This window comes from Phoca vitulina, unplaced genomic scaffold (assembly GCF_004348235.1).
Source record: "Phoca vitulina isolate PV1807 unplaced genomic scaffold, GSC_HSeal_1.0 scaffold8, whole genome shotgun sequence".
Classification (NCBI taxonomy): domain Eukaryota; kingdom Metazoa; phylum Chordata; class Mammalia; order Carnivora; family Phocidae; genus Phoca; species Phoca vitulina.
Window position 1 is genome coordinate 43,349,585 of NW_022589711.1, and position 18,697 is coordinate 43,368,281.

At 36.9% G+C, this 18,697-nt stretch overlaps 1 protein-coding gene across 1 annotated transcript in view; it reads left to right on the plus strand.

The window, feature by feature from the left end:
* Positions 1–13,235, plus strand: part of STXBP5L (syntaxin binding protein 5 like) — a 432,652-nt gene extending 419,417 nt beyond the window's left edge. The window contains exons 27-28 of the mRNA XM_032406647.1: positions 1,273–1,493; positions 2,055–13,235. Coding sequence (XP_032262538.1) covers positions 1,273–1,493; positions 2,055–2,096 — 263 coding nt within the window. The 3' untranslated portion in view covers positions 2,097–13,235. The remainder of the gene's footprint in view (positions 1–1,272; positions 1,494–2,054) is intronic.
* The last annotated feature ends 5,462 nt before the right edge of the window (positions 13,236–18,697 follow it).

Consider the following 18,697-nt stretch of genomic DNA (forward strand, 5'->3'; position numbering starts at 1 on the left):
ACAAGGTTTATCAATGCTACACAATAAATTACTTTAAAATTCTTCCAGTGGAACTCTGATGAATAATCGAAAAGGAGTAGAAAGATACTAGGGAACATTTTCAGAAAGAATGTATTTCCCAGAATATCTCAGCCCTATTTGGTCTTGAAGATCAAAACTCCTTTCTCTTGAACTTTTCACCAAGCAAAAGATCTAGGTGCCCCCATATGATGGAATACTATTCAGCCATAAAAAGAAATGAAGTTTGATACATGCTACAACAGGGATGAAACTTGAAGACATCATACTAAATTAAAGAAGGAAAAAAGGCCACATATTGTATGATTCCATTTATAAGAAATGTCCAGAATAGGCAAATCCATAGAGACAGAAAGTAGATTAGTGGTTGCCAAGCACTGGGGCAAGGAGGGAGGGGGAGTGACTGCTAATGGGCACAGAGTTTCTTTTTGGAGTAATGAAAATGTTTTAAAATTAGATAGCGGTGATAGTTGCGTAACTCTGTCAGCACACTAAAACCACTGAATTGTACACTTTATGTATATAAAGTATGTGAATTATATCTCAATAAGGCTCTAATTTAAAAAAATACCTTTTGATATTACTCCTAACATTACATCCTTAAGAATGCTCACTAAATTTCTACCAAGATAGCTGTCTTTCAATAAAAACTTCCAAAAAAATCATTAAAATTAAACTGAACTTTGTAAATGATAGGGAAATTTTTATTCTTTTATAAAGTAACAAAATTTCAACACATGTATACTAATGTCCATCATGCATACCCTGTTCTTTAGTATTTACTTCCTCCCACACACACATCTTTAAACAGTAACAACAACTGAGGCCTACAGAGGATGATAGCAACAGGAAGAGAGATGGTAGGAATGAAGACGGGCAGAAATTTAAACAAATGAACAGACCTAAGATTGGAACAGACCCTGATACGGGTTAAATATGAAATCACATATATTGTGAGCATCCCAATTCAGCAATGTCAAGAAATGCAATGATGCCATATTGCATGGAATCCACACACATACAAAGGCAGGCAGTAACAATATGGTTACCTCACAGTCTCAGACTCTTTCATAGATATTTTCGTGGGTAAAAGCTAACATCTCCCAATACCCATCTACGATAAGAACAAATATGTCTCTCTCTCAATGAGAATTACGACACTAGAATTTAAGGTAAGTACTTTGGTGATAAACTTGATTCTAATTATTTGAATTACTGACATTATGTCTTAAATTGCTATGGCTTGAATCCCAGTTGGGGAAGCTTCAGCGGGAAGAGCATCTCGCAGCTTGGCCCAGCACATTCCCGGACCAGGTGGTATAGAAGGGATGAAAGGTGCTGCCGGAGGGGTGATGGGAGAGCTGACACGCGCTCGGATCGCACTTGATGAGAGAGGACAGAGGCTAGGAGAGCTGGAAGAGAAGACTGCAGGCATGATGACCAGCGCGGAAGCATTTTCCAAACATGCACATGAGGTAAACGGCTTAATATAGCGTCTTCATACAATAATAACTTGAAACACTGGGGCCCTGCACAAGAAAGCCCAGAGATGTCACTGTAAGTAATCCTGTGTGAGAACCAGGGTAACCTGGATCTCGTTATAAGTGTCATAATTCCCCCAGTATTTGGGAGAGAAATGTTTTTAAACACTATATTAATACTACTTTACCTTAGGAGATAATTTAAAAGAAAATTATTCATTGGTTCTGATACATTGGGTCTATATTGTGCATCTGCTACTAAAAAGGTGCTTAGATACATTATATGATCCTCCCCCCTCACCCAAAAAAGGTGTGAGGGGCACTAGAAGCTGGAATCCACACACTACTTTTTGCTTTATCGTTAAAAATCAGCTGAGTCTTTTCAGCTTCATTATTTTTAAAAAATCTTTTCATATGTACTTTATTTCAAAAAGTAAAGGAAGTTTTATAAATTTAAGATTTAGATATGCATGATTGGCTCAATATGACCTTGCTTTGGCTAGTACTTTTAAAGATTTTTAAAAACATTTTATTGTGACTATTTTTTCTTTGCAGTTAATGCTGAAATATAAGGATAAGAAATGGTACCAATTCTAAACTTCTAAAGAAGCTCTGACTGCTTTGAGAAACCATTATTCAGGGAAACCAAATTTATTCCCAGCATCACTATTCAACTTGCTAGAAGCCAGTTTCTTCTACAAAATGTTCCATTACAGTCCATCTGAAGTTATCATAAGGGAAATTTATTAGACACTGTACAACCCAAAGGCGGGAACCCTGGTTAAAATCCCAAGACACGGCTGAATTTGCCTTTTCCCAACGTGGAATGGAGCTATCATCTTGGCCTGTCATTTGCTAAGGATTTACATTTAGGAACTACGGGGAGTCCTTCTGATTTGAAAAAATCCTGTACAAACAAAAGCATTAATGCACTTAATGAAAAAAAAAATCTTTGCATGATAAATTAACATCCTAAGAGGAAAAGAAAAAAAGCATGTTGTGACAGAAGAAAAAAAGATTTATGGCAAACTATTTTTATAAATTGGGCCACACCTGACAATTTAAAAAATCTGCATTAGAAGATATCAGTGTATTTCAGGTACATTTACCATACCCAACTGAAAAAGAAAAGAAAACCAGAGTTTTCTTCTCATCTATAACTTTCATTATACTAGGACATTATTGAATTCTTATGGCAAGAGTCTGATTAATGTTTGTCTTTCCATAATATTTTACATCATCACCGTTATCAGTCATAATCGAGTATTGCCAGGATAGTAAGTCATTCCTCACACAGTAATTTCCATTTGTCACTTTCAGAACAATTGGCTATTTTTAGTCATAAACCGTGCAGGGTTGGGTCACCTCAAAGCATTTTTCAGCCTGGCTTGTGCTCTGCAGGGGAGTTAATGATAAGTTGGGGGAAACTAGACTACAGGAACAGTGCAGTTAGCTTTGAGAACTGATTTCACACACTCTGGTTTCAGTTTCTAAAGGGATATGTTTTTAATGCTCCATTTGTATCTTTGTCTGCCAATTACACAGTATATTACTGTTCAAGCCCAGTGGTCTTCAATCCAAAGGTGCTCTTGCAGCCTGACACTCACAGACCAAACTGGTCATTCTCTTTAATATGATTCAGTAAAACCTCAGTTAATGTTTTGGGAAAGAGATTCTGATTTACTACATTTCTGATTAACAAGGGCTTTCATTAGTAAATACTTTTTGGTTCAATACTTATTATTGAAAATCTTTATAAAATGTGGTATTTTTGCTATGTTGGCCTTAGTCACCATTATAGACAACAGAAATACAGAGAGAATTTAATGATACAAAATGAATAATTTTGTCACTCTTTAGGCTAAATGATATAAGCCACAAATTATGTCAGTAGATACCGAACACCTTTTCCTTATTAAAAACTCTTTTCAAAGTGAAATAAGGCATACCCTTAATATGATAAAAGTTATCTGTCATTAACAGTGAGGCTCTAGAGGCAAATAAATAAAGACACCTGTTATCATTATTTAACATGATTCTGGAAATTAAAAGTCATAGAAAATGAATATATGCAGGTTCTAGGACCCATCCTGTAATATGTTGTTCCTTCAAAAATAATTAAAAAAAAAATTAATGGGTTTGACTTAATGAATTTTGATTATTCCAGGTCTTACCAGATTTGCATTTGTATTTCCTAAGAATTCACCATTTTTCCTGAAATCCAGGTTATTTTAGTAGCCCCAAATAGTATTTGTTTGTTTTTTTAGATTTTTTAATTCTTAGTGTATTTTTTTGAAGTGGCAATTCCTTTAAATGTTCTCAGTAATTTTGAGAAAAGATGATAGAGTCAGAAAATGTACACTTTATCTCCCCAACTCCTGATTAGTGGAATACAAATTAATGAGGTTTTACTGTATCAGAATTATTTTTATAATTCAAAGAGACAGCAATAACAAGAATCTGATGTGGATGTGATTTTTCTCTTTGAACTTTTCTGTTCTGTTGCACTGACCTTAGCATGCATGTGCATGCACACACACCATCACAACCACCACCACCATCTTATCATCATCATCTTTGGAAAATGAGTACTGTTGATCCATGTAATTCTTTACATGTCTCTTCTCCACTGTTTAAATGTCTTGCCTCTATCTTGGAACATAAGAAAAATACTCCTAGTAACTTGGACAATGATAGAGAAAATAACTCTGAGTCTTTGTCATCAAAATTACATTATATCTACTATGGTGGCTTCAGAAGATAAGCTTGCAAGCTACAGTCTCCAAGTCGACTTTATCTCCCTATGACTCCCTCAGGAGATAAACCCTTCTTAGTGTCCCAGGGGAAAATGGGTCTTTGTGCTCTATTCACCAATAAGAAGCTAGAAGTATTTGTTTTCTTGAATCTAATAATCCCTACCATGAAATCATCCATTAACCTTGGTGTTTGGAGGGAAGGATGATTATCATTTATTTTAATCCCTTACAACTTTGCTTCCTACACTTAAGACTCAGACTTAGTGCCCCAATCACCATAGGGGCCATCATCTAACTTTGGAAGGATAGTGACAGAACTGAGAGAGATGTTTCCTGATAATTTAGTCATAAAGACAATTTTTCAAATCTTTTATATAGCCTTGGAGTGATTCTCAAGTTAATAAATCAGAATCTAGGTTTCTATTCCTCAAAGATCTTAAGGGATTATAAAAGGAAAAAGTTTATTGTTGGAGTCCCTTTTTATGTGACCTATGTGTCCAATTTTAAATGTACCATCTGTTATCGGCATTAAGGGTTCTCCAGGGCTTAGAGAAAGAAAGAGAGAGGGAGAGAGAGAGATTATGCCCAAGGTTGGTTGAAGAAGATGAAAATGAGCTCTTTTAAATACTTGGTTATAAAATGTTTGGCAGAAGGGAAAAATGAAAAAGGTCTAGAAAAGTAAGCTAAAAATCCTCTCCTTGGTTTAGGATCATTGGGACAACCCAGGAGAATGTGATTACAGCCTGACCCTATGGAAAGACATTATAACTTGACTACTTTCTTTGAGAGGCAATGCCAAAAGGACTCAGACATTTCTATCAGGGTTTGCTCTTTGCATCAGGAGAAAAGTGGTAGCCTTCACAGCTTCCTCACCTTTGTCTTCTGTAACACCAACCCCATTACTGACTACATACTATTTCATATACACAGTGCTCCAGGTGCCAGAGATACTTGCCAGTAAGTCATGTATTCTGGATGGCACCATTACAGGGAGTATGGTTGTTGTGTAGCAAGTTTAGTGTACATAATTGCATATAACATAGCCCTAAAGGGATAAAATGCAGAAGATAAGGTCTGACTTTGCAAAGTAAGAGGAAGTGCCAATTTGGTGCAAGAGGATTGGGGTGGGGAGGGACATGAGAGCCAGAGTTAAGTGGAAGAGGTTTTGATGAGAAACTAGAGGCACAGATGGCCACTTTTATTTATATAGTTATGTAGGGAACTGATTCTCAACCTTGGCTGTACATGAGAATCACCTAAGGAGCTTTTACAATTCCAATTATATCAAAATCTCTTGGAGTGGGAGCCGAACATTGTTATTTTTGAAAGCCCCCAATGTGGTTCCAGTGTCAGCCAGGGCTGACAAACACAGCTTTATGGTCGATTAAGGAAGACACATTTGTCTACCTCGGCTGATATCCAAGCCCCACTTCTGAGGAGTCGTGGAAGGCAAGATGCAAGGATACAGTGTTGTCTGGATTGAGAATTATTGTGTTGTAACCCAAAACAAAGGTTCTGTGCAAATTTCTGACCAGGCAATGCCCCATTGACTTTTAATAATTCTGTCTTTGTGATTTTCTCCCATGTGACTTGGCCATTATTCCTATTCAAACATCTAGGTTTTGATTGTCTTATACATGTGACATCACAAGACACTGGAAGAAATATAAGAAATTCAACAGCATGTAAAGCTAAGTGGAAAACTAATTCTTAGTAGTTGTATAGTGGAAATTAAAACAATCATTTATTAAATCAGGCCCAAATTTATTTTTCATTCTTCATTTGGAGGAGACATGGGTACTAGGTACCTGTTCTGCTATAGTATATTTTACTGGACTTGATCTTGGCAAGAAGGAAGAACAGCAGTTCCTTTTTGATTGTTGTCTTAGCTCCCAGGGCCATTTATATTTTTTTTCTTAGTTATTGGACATGTGTTTAAAGGGAGAAGAATGTCTGTAGCTCACGATCTGGCCTCCAGTGCCCTGAGAGACTGTTTTCACCTTCAAAAAGGGAGAGTCTGCCTATCCAAGGCAATAACCCTCAATGAGAAAACGTGAGAGTTCTCTCCTCTCTTACTGCTCCCCTCTGGTATTGGCCTGTGCGTCTCAACTGCAAAGCCAGAAAATAAACTAGGTGGTGGTCATAGACAAGTGCACACAGAATCAAAATCTCTAATAACCTATAATTTTTAGTAATTATGTGATGTTTTATTCTAGGAAATAAGAAACAGATGACATCATTGATGTATCTTTCTTTCATCTTCAGAATTTTTGCATCTTTTCAGAAAATGACAAATTACTATTTTTCTGTTGCACTCAGCAATTGTGACTATACTTAAAATTCTTGTAGTCTGTAGAGATATCAATAAAATTGTATATGTTTGTACATAGATGCTCTTATGTTATGATATCATGCACTACTAAACATTTTTGCCAAGATTAAATATGGACAGAGGGAAGACTTTCATCTGCAACACTTTGAACCATGGTTTTGCAAAGTATACTTGTTTTAAAAATGCAGAGAAGTGGGTAGGGGAGCGATGTACAGCACATTTGTTTGAAATAAGAAACAGAAAGAAAAGACTAAACACAAGTTCTCCAAACTCACAGATTTTGCTAGAGTTTATTAATCCAAAAGGATAGAATAGCACCCCAAGCATCCCCAAATTTCAAACTGGGGAGTTGTGTAACTTTTTTATGGAAGATTTTACAATTTTTGAGGATGCTGATTGATTAAACCTTTGGTGAATTACAAGTAAAACTAAATTTGGTGAGGGTGCAGAATAAAAATCTGAGGCTGAGTAAGATATACTTACAAACTCAATATTCATACCTTACTTCTTGACTTCTTTAAAATAATCCCATTCAGGCAATAACATAAACCATTATGGGCTTTTATCACTTCCTGGTGGTTATAATGAACATTCATTAACCCCACAACCTCCAAAAGTCCCCCAGAAAGACATTGCTCTCCCGGCTTTCATCTGCACAGTTAATTCCTCTTCAGGTACTTTCTTTATATTTACCTATACTGTAGCCTTAGCCAATTAAGCTTATTCTTCCAAATGCTGTCTAATATCTTGAAGATACAGAATCCAGGTTTCTCACTGATGGAGAAGTACAAATAAAAGGGAATGTGAGAGTAAATATTGGATTAGAATTGGAACTATCAGTGTGAATTTTATGTATATACATACATACACACACACATATCCATGATGCAAAAGTGTGTGTGTTGCTCACATATATGTATCCTAATTCTGAATGCTGAGAGGACTGGGAACACCACTCCAGGAACATAAAGCACACCTAGAGCTTGGATTTTGATTGTCAAGAAATAGCTGGTTTCAAGGCTGGAATATATTTTTATTCCAGAAAATAAAATATTCAAAGAATGATGGAGATGTGTCAAAAGGACACAGAAGCCAGCTTGAAAGGGCCCACATAGGTCAAATCAGGGATAATTTGAGAGTCAAAATTAATAATAGTAATTGAATAAAATAGCTACCCATGAGTCCACACTGATGTTAATTAATTAATTAGGAGAAGGGAAATCTCGTCCTTACAATAGAATGTCTACCAATAAATGTGGATAGAATTTTTAAATTACTCTTTGTCACACACTGTAGAAATTAGGGGCAATAAACCAATGGATGCTAAAACTCGGGTTAAAATGGAATGAAGGAACAGAATACTCACATAGTCCCAAAGTATCTTCACAAAAACTACTTGTTAATCAAAAAGATAAGATATAATTGTAAACTACAGAAACCTGGTAGACACGATTTTAAACAAGTGATCTAAGTTATCACTACCAGTAAGGGAATAAATCAACATCATGTGCCATCTGACAGCATATAAGAAGAAGACAGCATCACCTCTGTAATAATTCTGCCAAAAATACACAACCCAGGTCTAACCATAGGAAATATTGGACAAAATCAAATTGACATTCTATAAAATGACTGCCCTGTATTTAAAATTATCAAAGTCATGAAAGTCAAGGAAAGATGGATGTTCCAGATTTAAGGAGACCAGAGAGTCATGACAGCTGCGTATAACACGTGATCTTGGATCTGACCCTTTTGCTATAAAAAACATAATTGCAGCAATTCACAAAACTCACTTGAGTGGGATTCTTGGTACTATTCTTGAAACTTTTATTTAGGTTTGAAATTACTTCAAAATAAAATTATAAAAATAAAACGTTTTCAATTTTGTCGCATTACTTGCATTTCAATGACATTGTCTTCTACCTTTCATAGTAAATGGACAACTGCTTTATGGGGTTAGAGTAGTTTTTCAAGATGGTTTGGGAAGCCAACCATTATTTAAAATTTTTCTTTTAAAAATGTTTTAATTACACAAATAATACATGAATGTATATTTATAATCATACCAAATAATAAGACAAAATAAAGCGAAAGTTTCCCTCGGTTACCTCCTACCCTTTTCTATTCATAGTTATTAGTTCGTTGTTTCCTTCCAAACATTTTTCTATGCTGCAACTTGCTTATTCATGTACCTATTATGTCTTAGGTAACTTTCTATCATCAGTATTTACAAATATCACTCAGTCTTTTTAATTTACTTGTATTATTCGATAGTGTCCATAAAGCATAATTTTTTACCATTCCTCTACTAGTAAACAGATATTTTCCAATCCCTTGATATTATAAATAAGACTGCAATAAACATTGTTGCACATGCATTTTGCATATCTGCAAACAGTTCTCTAGAGAAGATATTGTGGAATTAAGTCAAAGGGCATGCTCAATCAGACCTCTCAAATAGATGTTGCCAATTAGACTATCCTTCACCAGTATACAAGAATTACTGTTTCCTTACATCTTCACCTATTCTCAATATTAATCTTATTTTTCTCACAATCTAAAAGGTGAAAATGACATCTTACTGTTTTTTGGAATTTCCCTGATTAGTGAAATTGAATACCTTTTTATGTTTAATTAGACACACTTACTCTGTCTTCTGTGACTTGTTTGTAATTTTTTACTACATTCTCTGAATAGTTCTATTGTGGCCACCCTACAGAAGAAGACTGGATGGCCTACCCAACATTTGGTTTGGATGTTGAAACTGATCCACCACACACACCCTAAGAGTGTATGAAAAATAAAGCTTTCTGGGGAGATTCGTAGCTCCCAAATTGGTCAAAAATAGCTACACAGAATAAGGAAAAAAGACAGGCTGGCGGTTTTTATGTGGTTAGAGGGTGGGGCCAGGATTTGCAGGAAGGAGTTTGCCCGATAAAGGAGGGAGCACCAAGTCTTGCTTCTCAGCTTACCCAGATGTGGGGCAGAGGAGAAGAGATGGTGAGACTTAAAACTTGTCAGCAAACAGCAAAAAATGGAGTCAGACTCTTTATTATAGGTCACTTTTCTATTATTCATTTTTATTACAACCCTGGAAATTAATGTAGCCTATTTGTTTTCTATAACTGATTTTTCCTTGAGTCTTCCTAAAGGCCAGTCAGATAATCTCTCCCTTTCCTTTTAGCAAGACAGGCTTCCTGGTTTGGAGGAAGGCTCATGTGACCTCATGGCAAGGGAAGAGGGGTGGTGGTTCTTGTGCTTCCCTGTGAGTCCTGCATCATTCATTCTACAGTAGTGGCTGGTCTGGTGTACACACTTGAACACCTTTCACTGATTTGTACTGAAGCCCAATTAGTGAATGTGTGGCTTCCTCTCCTGTTTGGAGAAGGGCCTGCGGTCATCACTTGCTAACTCAGCCTCATCTAGGCTCCGGATACCTTTTGGGTTCTCATGCCCTGGATTAGACTGTTCTGTGTCTTAGATGTCTGCCATCCCTTTTTCATATTGAGGATTTTCTTTTAATGTAATCAAATTTTATAATCTTTTAGCTTTATGACTTTTAAACATTGTTTAAAGGTCTTTATGTCTATAAAATAATAACTCATAACCTCTTTAATTTTATAGCTTTATTTTTACATTTAGGCTTTTAATCCATCTGGAGTTTTGAAATAGAGATCTAACTTGATATTTTAAGAAATGGGTAACATATCACTATACCCTCTTTTTTTTAATGACATCTAATTTGAAATGACATCTTAATTTTCTATATACATAATGTCTGTTTTGTAAATTCTTCAGTCTGCCCCAGTAATTGTCTATTACTGTGTCCATATCAAATATTAAATTACTTTATCTTTATAATCTGTCCTAATATCTGATAGATATCTTTGATCCTTTTCAAGTTTGGTAGGTATTGATCTTATTTCTCTAGGTAAGTTTCAGAATATCAAAAAAAAAGTCCTCTTGAGACTTTCAATGAAATCACAGTAAATTTATGGGTTAACAAATAATGATGTTTTTTGCTGTCATCACTTCCTCTAGGACATTTCATCCTTTTTGTCACAACCATTTTCCTCATTTATATTGATAATTTTGCCTTCACTAAATTTTTTATATTGCACATCTAGAGTACCTTGGATAGCATCAGTAACAATATTTCTAGTCAGCTATTTCTTCTATAACTCTGTTCGATTTGAATTTCACTTCTAGTGTTGTCATTTTTCATTTCTCTGGTGCACTTGCATCTTTATTAGCCAATTTCCTCTTTTGATTACCCATTTTTGTAAAATGTCACATGAATTTAACACTGGGAGACCAAGAGTCAGTGCTGCTATATGTTTTACTGTCTGTGCCTAAAATCAATGACAGATGTGCAGTGACCAATCATGGATAGACTTTGAAAGAAGTGATGCATTTGGTAACTTATCATGATGCATGTGTTAGTGTCCTATTAGTGCTAAAACAAATTACTACAAACTTACCGGCTTAAAGCAACACAGATTGAAGAGTGGCATCACTAAATTGGTGACACGGATCATTCCCAACTTCACACCCCCTCACAAGAACAACTAACAACTATACACAGACACCAGTGAGAAATCCTAGAACACAGGGCTGAGACTGAAGCATCCCCCTGGACCAAGGAGACTGAGACAGACCACATTACAAGGGTAAAAGGAGCGGCTACACTGACCACACTGCCTCTCCCCCAGATCAGCGCAGCATGACACCAAGAAGTATCCCCTAAGCCTATGGTTTCTCCAATGGGTGGACATCCAGCTCCCCTACCATTGTGAGTCCCTTCTTGGGGGTCTCACTCATCTTGCCCCAAGGGGATCTCAGGGGAATCTGCAGGGCTTGACCACTGGAAATTAGATTGTGACAGTAGGAGAGACTTGCAACAACCAGCACCTGGATCTTGGCAGACCAAGATCTTACTTATAGCACCCAAGGAGAAGTCACAAACAGCATCTATGTTCATCTGCAGAACCAAAACAGTGGTATAGTCTGACCAGGGAACTTGGCAGGGTGCAGGTTCACCTGACTTATGACCTCAAATAAAGAGCCTTTCCAGCCCTGGAGCCTGGTCTGCCCCCATCTCCTACCATGCCCCCCCACCCCACCATTCATACAGGGATGCTGAGTCGTAGCCTTACCCACTGTTCAATGTAGCTCCTAGCCCTGCCTATCCAGAAAGCCTGAACAGAAGATCTGAAAGTGGCATAGCCCAACAATGCTCAAGTGTAGAGTCCAGCAGGCAGATCTGATCATCGGTACAGTAAGCCAGTGGCCACATTCTGCCAGGAAACTTGGGTCAGCAACAAAGAGTCTTGCCAGCCTTGGAGCCAATTACCTCACTCTGCCCAATGAGAGGAGCTGATTTATAACCCCACTCACTAATGAATGTGATTCCCAGCCCTGCACTACCAGAAAGCCTGACAGAAACACCTGGGAGGCTAATTGGAGGCAGCTCTGCTGCTCTGTTCAGGTAGAAAAGCTAATTCATAGCCTCATTCACTGTTGAGTATAGCTCCTACCCTCTCCTGACCCAGATCATCTGGGATGCTGCTTGGAGCTGGCTCTCTAGCCCTGCCTGGGAAGGGGAACTAATTCATAGCCTCACCCATTGCTGAGCAGAGCTGCCAGCCCTGCCTGACCAGGAAGACTGGCCTTAGCACCTGGGAATCTCTGGAGCCCAACCCATGGCCCTGAATACAACAACACTTGAATGAAGAACCCGAACATCAGCTCTGCATGCTCAGAACCAAGACAGTGTCCCCATCTGTCCAGGGAGCTTAGCATGCAGGTCTGATTTGATTCCCAACAAGAATATTAATAGCCTTTGGGCATGTATGGGGTCCTGTCTGGACAGGGAAACTAATTCCTACCCCTAGCTGTTGCTGTTACACCCTTCACCACCACCCCACCACCCCCAACCAGAGGACCTAACAGAGTACATGGACAGCTACAGAGCCCATCCTACAGCCCACTTAAAGTGGCACTTGAAAAGAAAGCACAGATTGGGGTTTTCTCCATCTGTATGGCAAAACCTGCCTAGCCAGGAAATTCAGTGTGCAGCCTAGCCTGATTTGGGTCCCCAAACAATGATGGTGCCCTGTGAGGACAGTGAAGCTAATTCATTTACTACACCTGCTGCTGAGTATAGTACCTCGTTCCAATCATCTAGAAAGCCTGATCAGAGAACCCAGTCAACCACAGAATCTATCCTATATTCTCTTTATAGCAGGGAACCAAACCAGCAGTCCTATCCAACTGTTCTCAGTGAGTAGCAGCATCACCTTGCCCTTCAACCTCAAAGCATGGGCAATGCCTTGCCCCAAAACAGACTCTCATAATAAACCCTATTGGCTCAAGGACATTACCAGCTGAAAACATCCAGAACATCAAGTCAAGTGGACTGGTGAAGAACTCTCTCTACCAAAGTGAACTCATAAAGTCTAGAAAATAAAACAGCTTACTCAAATGCACAGACACCAACAAATAGAATCAAGGATCACAAAAATCAGGCAAATATGACATCACCAAAGGAAACTAGTGACGCTCTAATAACTAACCATAAAGAAATGGAGATCAAAGAATTCATAATGGGTGCACCTGAGTGGTTCAGTCAGTTAAGGTTCAGTTAAGGTTCAGCTCAGGTTTTGATCTCAGGGTCATGAGTTCAAGCCCTGCACTGGGCTCCACACTAGGTGTGGAACCTATTTAAAAAAAAAAAAGAATTCAGAATACTCCTCTTACAGAAGTTTAATGAACTACAAGAATACACAGACAACTGAACAAAACTAAGAAAACAATGCATGAACAAAACAAGTAGTTCAACAAAGAAAATATAAACTATAAAAAAAAAAAAAAACAACAACCAGAAATCCTAGAGCTGAAAAATACAATGATCGGAGTGAATAATTCAACAGAGAGCTTCAGCAGCACACTCAACCATGCAAAAGAGAGACTCAGTGACCTGAAAGATAGGATATTTAAAGTTGTCCACTCAGAGGAGCAAAAAGAAACAGGAGTGAAGAAAGCCTATGAGAATTAGGGGACACAATCCACATGTCCACATTATAAGAAGACCAGAAGAAAAGAAAGGGATAGAAAATATATTTAAAGCAATAATGGCTGAAAACTTCAGATCCGTGAGACCCAATGAACCCCAAATAGGCTGAGCCTCAATAGGGCTCCAGTGAGACACATTATTATTAAATGGCCAAAAATCCAAGACAAAAATTCTGAATGCAGCAAGAGAAGAAACAAATTATATACAAGGAAACTCTCATAAGACTATGGGTGGCTTTCTCAACAGAAACTTTCCAAGCCAGGAGAGAATGGGATGATCTATTCAAAATACTGAAATAAAAAACTGTCAAATAGGAATTCTATACCAAACAAAGTTGTCCTTTAAAAAACGAAGAAGAAGGGCACCTGGCAGACTCAGTCAGTTAAGCATCTAACTTCAGCTCAGGATCTCAGGATCCTGGGATCAAGCCCCACATTGGGCTCCCCACTCAGCAGGGAGTCTGCTTGTCCCTCTGCCCCTCCCCCACTCATGCTTTCTTTCTAATAAATAAATACATAAATAAAATCTTTTAAAAAAATGAAGAGATAAAGATTTTCCTGAACAAGCTGAGGGAATTCATAACCAACAGACCTGTGTTACAAGAAATGCTAAAGGAAGTTCTTTGAGAAGAAGTAAAAGGATATTAATTAATATCATAAAAATAAAAGAAAGTGGAAAACTCACCAGTAATGGTAAATACATAGTCAGTTAGGTTCCATAATATGGTAATAGAGATACATAATTAACTTAACTCTAGTTTAAAAGTTAAAAAAATAAATATATTAAAATAACCAGAAGTACAATAATCTGTTATTGGATACACCATATAAAAATATGTAAAGTATAACATCAATAAAATGTGAGGGAAAGGAGAAGTAAAAGTGTAGTTTAGGAATGCTATAGCAGTTAAGTTGTTATCAGTTTAAAATAGGATGTTATAGTTTTGTTATAGTTGGGGACTTTAATGGTCTACTCTCAACAATGGATAGATCATCTAGATAGAGAATCAATACTGAAACAGTGGATTTGAGCAACATTATAGACCAAGTAAACCCAACAGACATATACAGAATATTCTATCCAACAATAGCAGAATACACATTCTTCTCAAGCACAAATGGAACACTTTCTAGGATAGACCATAGGTTAGGCAACAAACAAGTCTTAGCAAATTCAAGAAGACTGAAATCATACCGCATATCTTCTGTGATCACAATGGTGTGAAACTGGAAATCAATAACAGGAGAAAACCTGGAAAAATCACAAATACATGGAAAGTAAACAACACTCTCATGAATAACAAATGGATCAAAGAAGAGATTAAAGGGAAAATAAAAGAGTTATTTGAGACAAAAATGGCAACAAAACATACTAAAACTTGTGGAATACAGTGAAAGTAGTTCTAAGAGGGAAGTTCATAACAATAAACACCTACATTAAGAAACAAGAAAGATCTCAAATAATCACCCTAACTCTATGGCTCAAGGAACTAGAAAAAGAAGAAAAAAAACTAAGTTCAAAGTTAGAAAGGAAGGAAATAAGAATAGAGTAGAAATAAATGAAGTAGAGAACCAAAAAACAATAGAAAAGACTAACAAAACTAAGAATTCGTTCTTTAAAACAATAAACAAAATTGACAAATCTTTAGCTAGACTAACCAAGAGAAAAAAAGATAGGACCCACACCAACAAAATTATAAATGAAAGAGGAGACATCATAACTGATATCAAATAAATACAAAGAATTCTAAGAGGCTACTAGGAACAACTATACTCCAACAGACTGGACAACCTAGAAGAAATGGAAACATTATTAGAAACATACAATCTACCAACACTGAATCAGAAAGAAATTGAAAATTTGAATAGAGCATTTACTAGTAAGGTGATTGAATTACTAATCAAAAACTTCCCAACAAACAAAAGCTCTGGCCCAGATGGCTTACTGGTGAATTTCACCAAAATTTAAAGGATTAATGCCAATCCTCAAACTCTTCCCAAAAATCAAAGGGGGGAACACTCCCAAACTCAGGCCAACATTACCCTGATATTAAAGCCAGAAAAGGACACTACAAGAAAAGAGAACTACAAGCCAATATTCCTAATGAATACAGATGCAAAAATTCTCCATAAAATACTAGCAAAATGAATTCAACAGCACATTCAAAGGATCATTTACCAGGGCGCCTGGGTGGCTCAGTCATTAAGCGTCTGCCTTCGACTCAGGTCATGATCCCAGAGTCCTGGGATCGAGGCCCTCATCGGGCTCCCTGCTTGGCAGGAAGCCTGCTTCTCCCTTTCCCACTCACCCTGCTTGTGTTCCCTCTCTCACTGTGTCTCTCTCTGTCAAATAAATAAACAAAATCTTAAAAAAAAAAAAAAAAAAAAAGGATCATTTACCATGATCAAGAGGAATTTATCTTTGGGATGCAAGGATAATCCAACATACACAAATTAATACTATGATTCACCACATTAATAGAATGAAAGAAAAAAAAATCATATATTCATCTCAGTGATGCAGAGAAAGCATTTAACAAAATTCAACATCTGTTCACAAATTAGGTATGGAAAGAAGTACCTCAACATAATAAAGGCCTATTTATGACAACAAGCACACAGCTAACATCATACTCAAGGGTGACAAGTTGAAAGCTTTTCTCCTAAGATTAGGAACAAGACAAGAATGCCCACTCTCACCACTCCTATTCAACAAAGTACTGGAAGTCTTAGCAGGACAATCAGGTAAGAAGAAGAAATTAAAAATACCCAAATTGGAGAGGAAGAAGTAAAATTTTCTCCATTATAGATAACATGATTTTATATGTAGAAAATTCTAAAGACCACCAAAAAAACCTTAAAATTAACACAAAGTTGTATCATACAAAATTAACATACAAAAATCAGTAGTGTTTCTATGTGCTAAAAAAGAATTATCTGAAAAAGAAATAAAACAATCCCATTTACAAGAGCATCAAAAACAAAAAAATACTTAGGAATAAATTTAACCAAGGAGGTGAAAGATCTCTACATTAAAAACTACAATTGAGGAAAGAAATCAAAGATGATGCAAATAAATGGAAAGGTATGCTGTGTTCATGGACTGGAAGAATTAGTAATGTTGAAATGTTTATACTACCTCAAACCATCTATAGATTCAGTGCAATCCCTATCAAGATCCCGTTTTACAGAAGGAGACAAAACAATGCTAAAATTTATATGAAACCACAAAAGACGCCCAAGAGACAACACAACCCTGAGAAAAAAAGAACAAAGCAGGAGGCATCACACTGCCTGATTTCAAACTATACCATAAATCTATAGTAATCAAAACAGTACGGTATTGGCATAAAAACAGACACACAGAGCAATGGGACAGAATTGAGAACCCAGAAATAAACCCACATGTGTAAGTCAACTAACATTTGACAAGGGAGCCAAGAATACTTAATGGAGGAAGGACAGTCTCTTCAATAAATGGTGCTGGGAAAATTGGATACTCACATGTAAAAGTACAAAACTAAACCTCTATCTTACACCACTCACAACAATTAATCTGAAATGAAAGACTTAAATTTAAGACCTGAAACCATGAAACTCCGTGAAGAAAACATAGGAAAAAAGCTCCTGACATTGGTCTTAGCAATGAATTTTTGGTAAGACACCTAAAGCACCAAAGTAAAAAACAAGTGGGACCACATCAAACTAAAAAGCTTCTGCACAGCAAAAGAAACAATCAACAAAATGAAAATATAACCAGTGGAATGAGAAAAAAATACTTGCAAATCTGATAAGGAGTTAATATCTAAAACATACTAAAACTCATACAACTCAATAGCCAATATGCCAATAAACTAAGCAACCTGGAAGAAATGGATGCCTTCCTGGAAACTATAAACTACCAAGACTGAAAAAGGAAGAAATGGACAACCTAAATACGCCAATAACCAGTAACAAGATTGAAGCAGTGATCAAAAAAAAAACTCCCAAAAAACAAGAGTCCATCCCCTGATGCATTCCCTGGGGAATTCTACCAAACATTCAAAGAAAAAATAATACCTATTCTCCTGAAGCTGTTTCAAAAAATAGAAACAGAAGGAAAGCTTCCAAATTCATTCTATGAGGCCAGAATTACCTTAATCCCCAAACCAGGGAAAGACCCCATCAAAAAGAAGAATTTCAGACCAATATCCCTGGTGAATATGGATTCCAAAATCCTCAACAAAATCCTAGCTAATAGAATCCAACAGTACATCAAAAGGATCACCCACCACGACCAAGTAGGATTTATCCCTGGGAAGCAAGTGTGGTTCAATGTTTGCAAATCAATCAATGTGATAGAACACATTAATAAGAGGAGAGAGAAGAACCATATGGTCCTCTCAATTGATGCACAAAAAGCATTTGACAAAATACAGCATCCTCTCCTGATTAAAACTGTTTGGAGTATAGGGATAGAGGGAACATTCCTCAAGTTCACAAAATCCATCTATGAAAAACCCACAGCGAGTATCATCCTCAATGGGGAAAAGCTGAGAGCCTTTCCCTTAAGATCAGGAACATGACAAGGATAACAACTCTCACCACTATTGTTCAACATAGTACTGGAAGTCCTAGCAACAGCAATCAGACAACAAAAAGAAAAAAAGGTATCCAAATGGGCAAAGAAGAAGTCAAACTCTCTCTCTTCGCAGATGACATGATCCTTTATGTGGAAAATCCAAAAGACTCCACCCCCAAATTTCTAGAACGCATAACATCAATTCAGTAATGTGGCAGGATACAAAACCAATGCACAGAAATCAGTTGCTTTCTTATACAACTAACAATGCAACTGTAGAAACAGAAATTAGAGAAACGATTCCATTTACGATAGCACCAAAAACAATAAGATAACTCGGAGAAACCTAACCAAAGAGGTAAAGGATCTATACTCTATGAACTATAGAACACTCATGAAAGAAACTGAAGAAGACACAAAAAGATGGAAAAACATTCCATGCTCATGGATTGGAAGAATAAACATTGTTAAAATG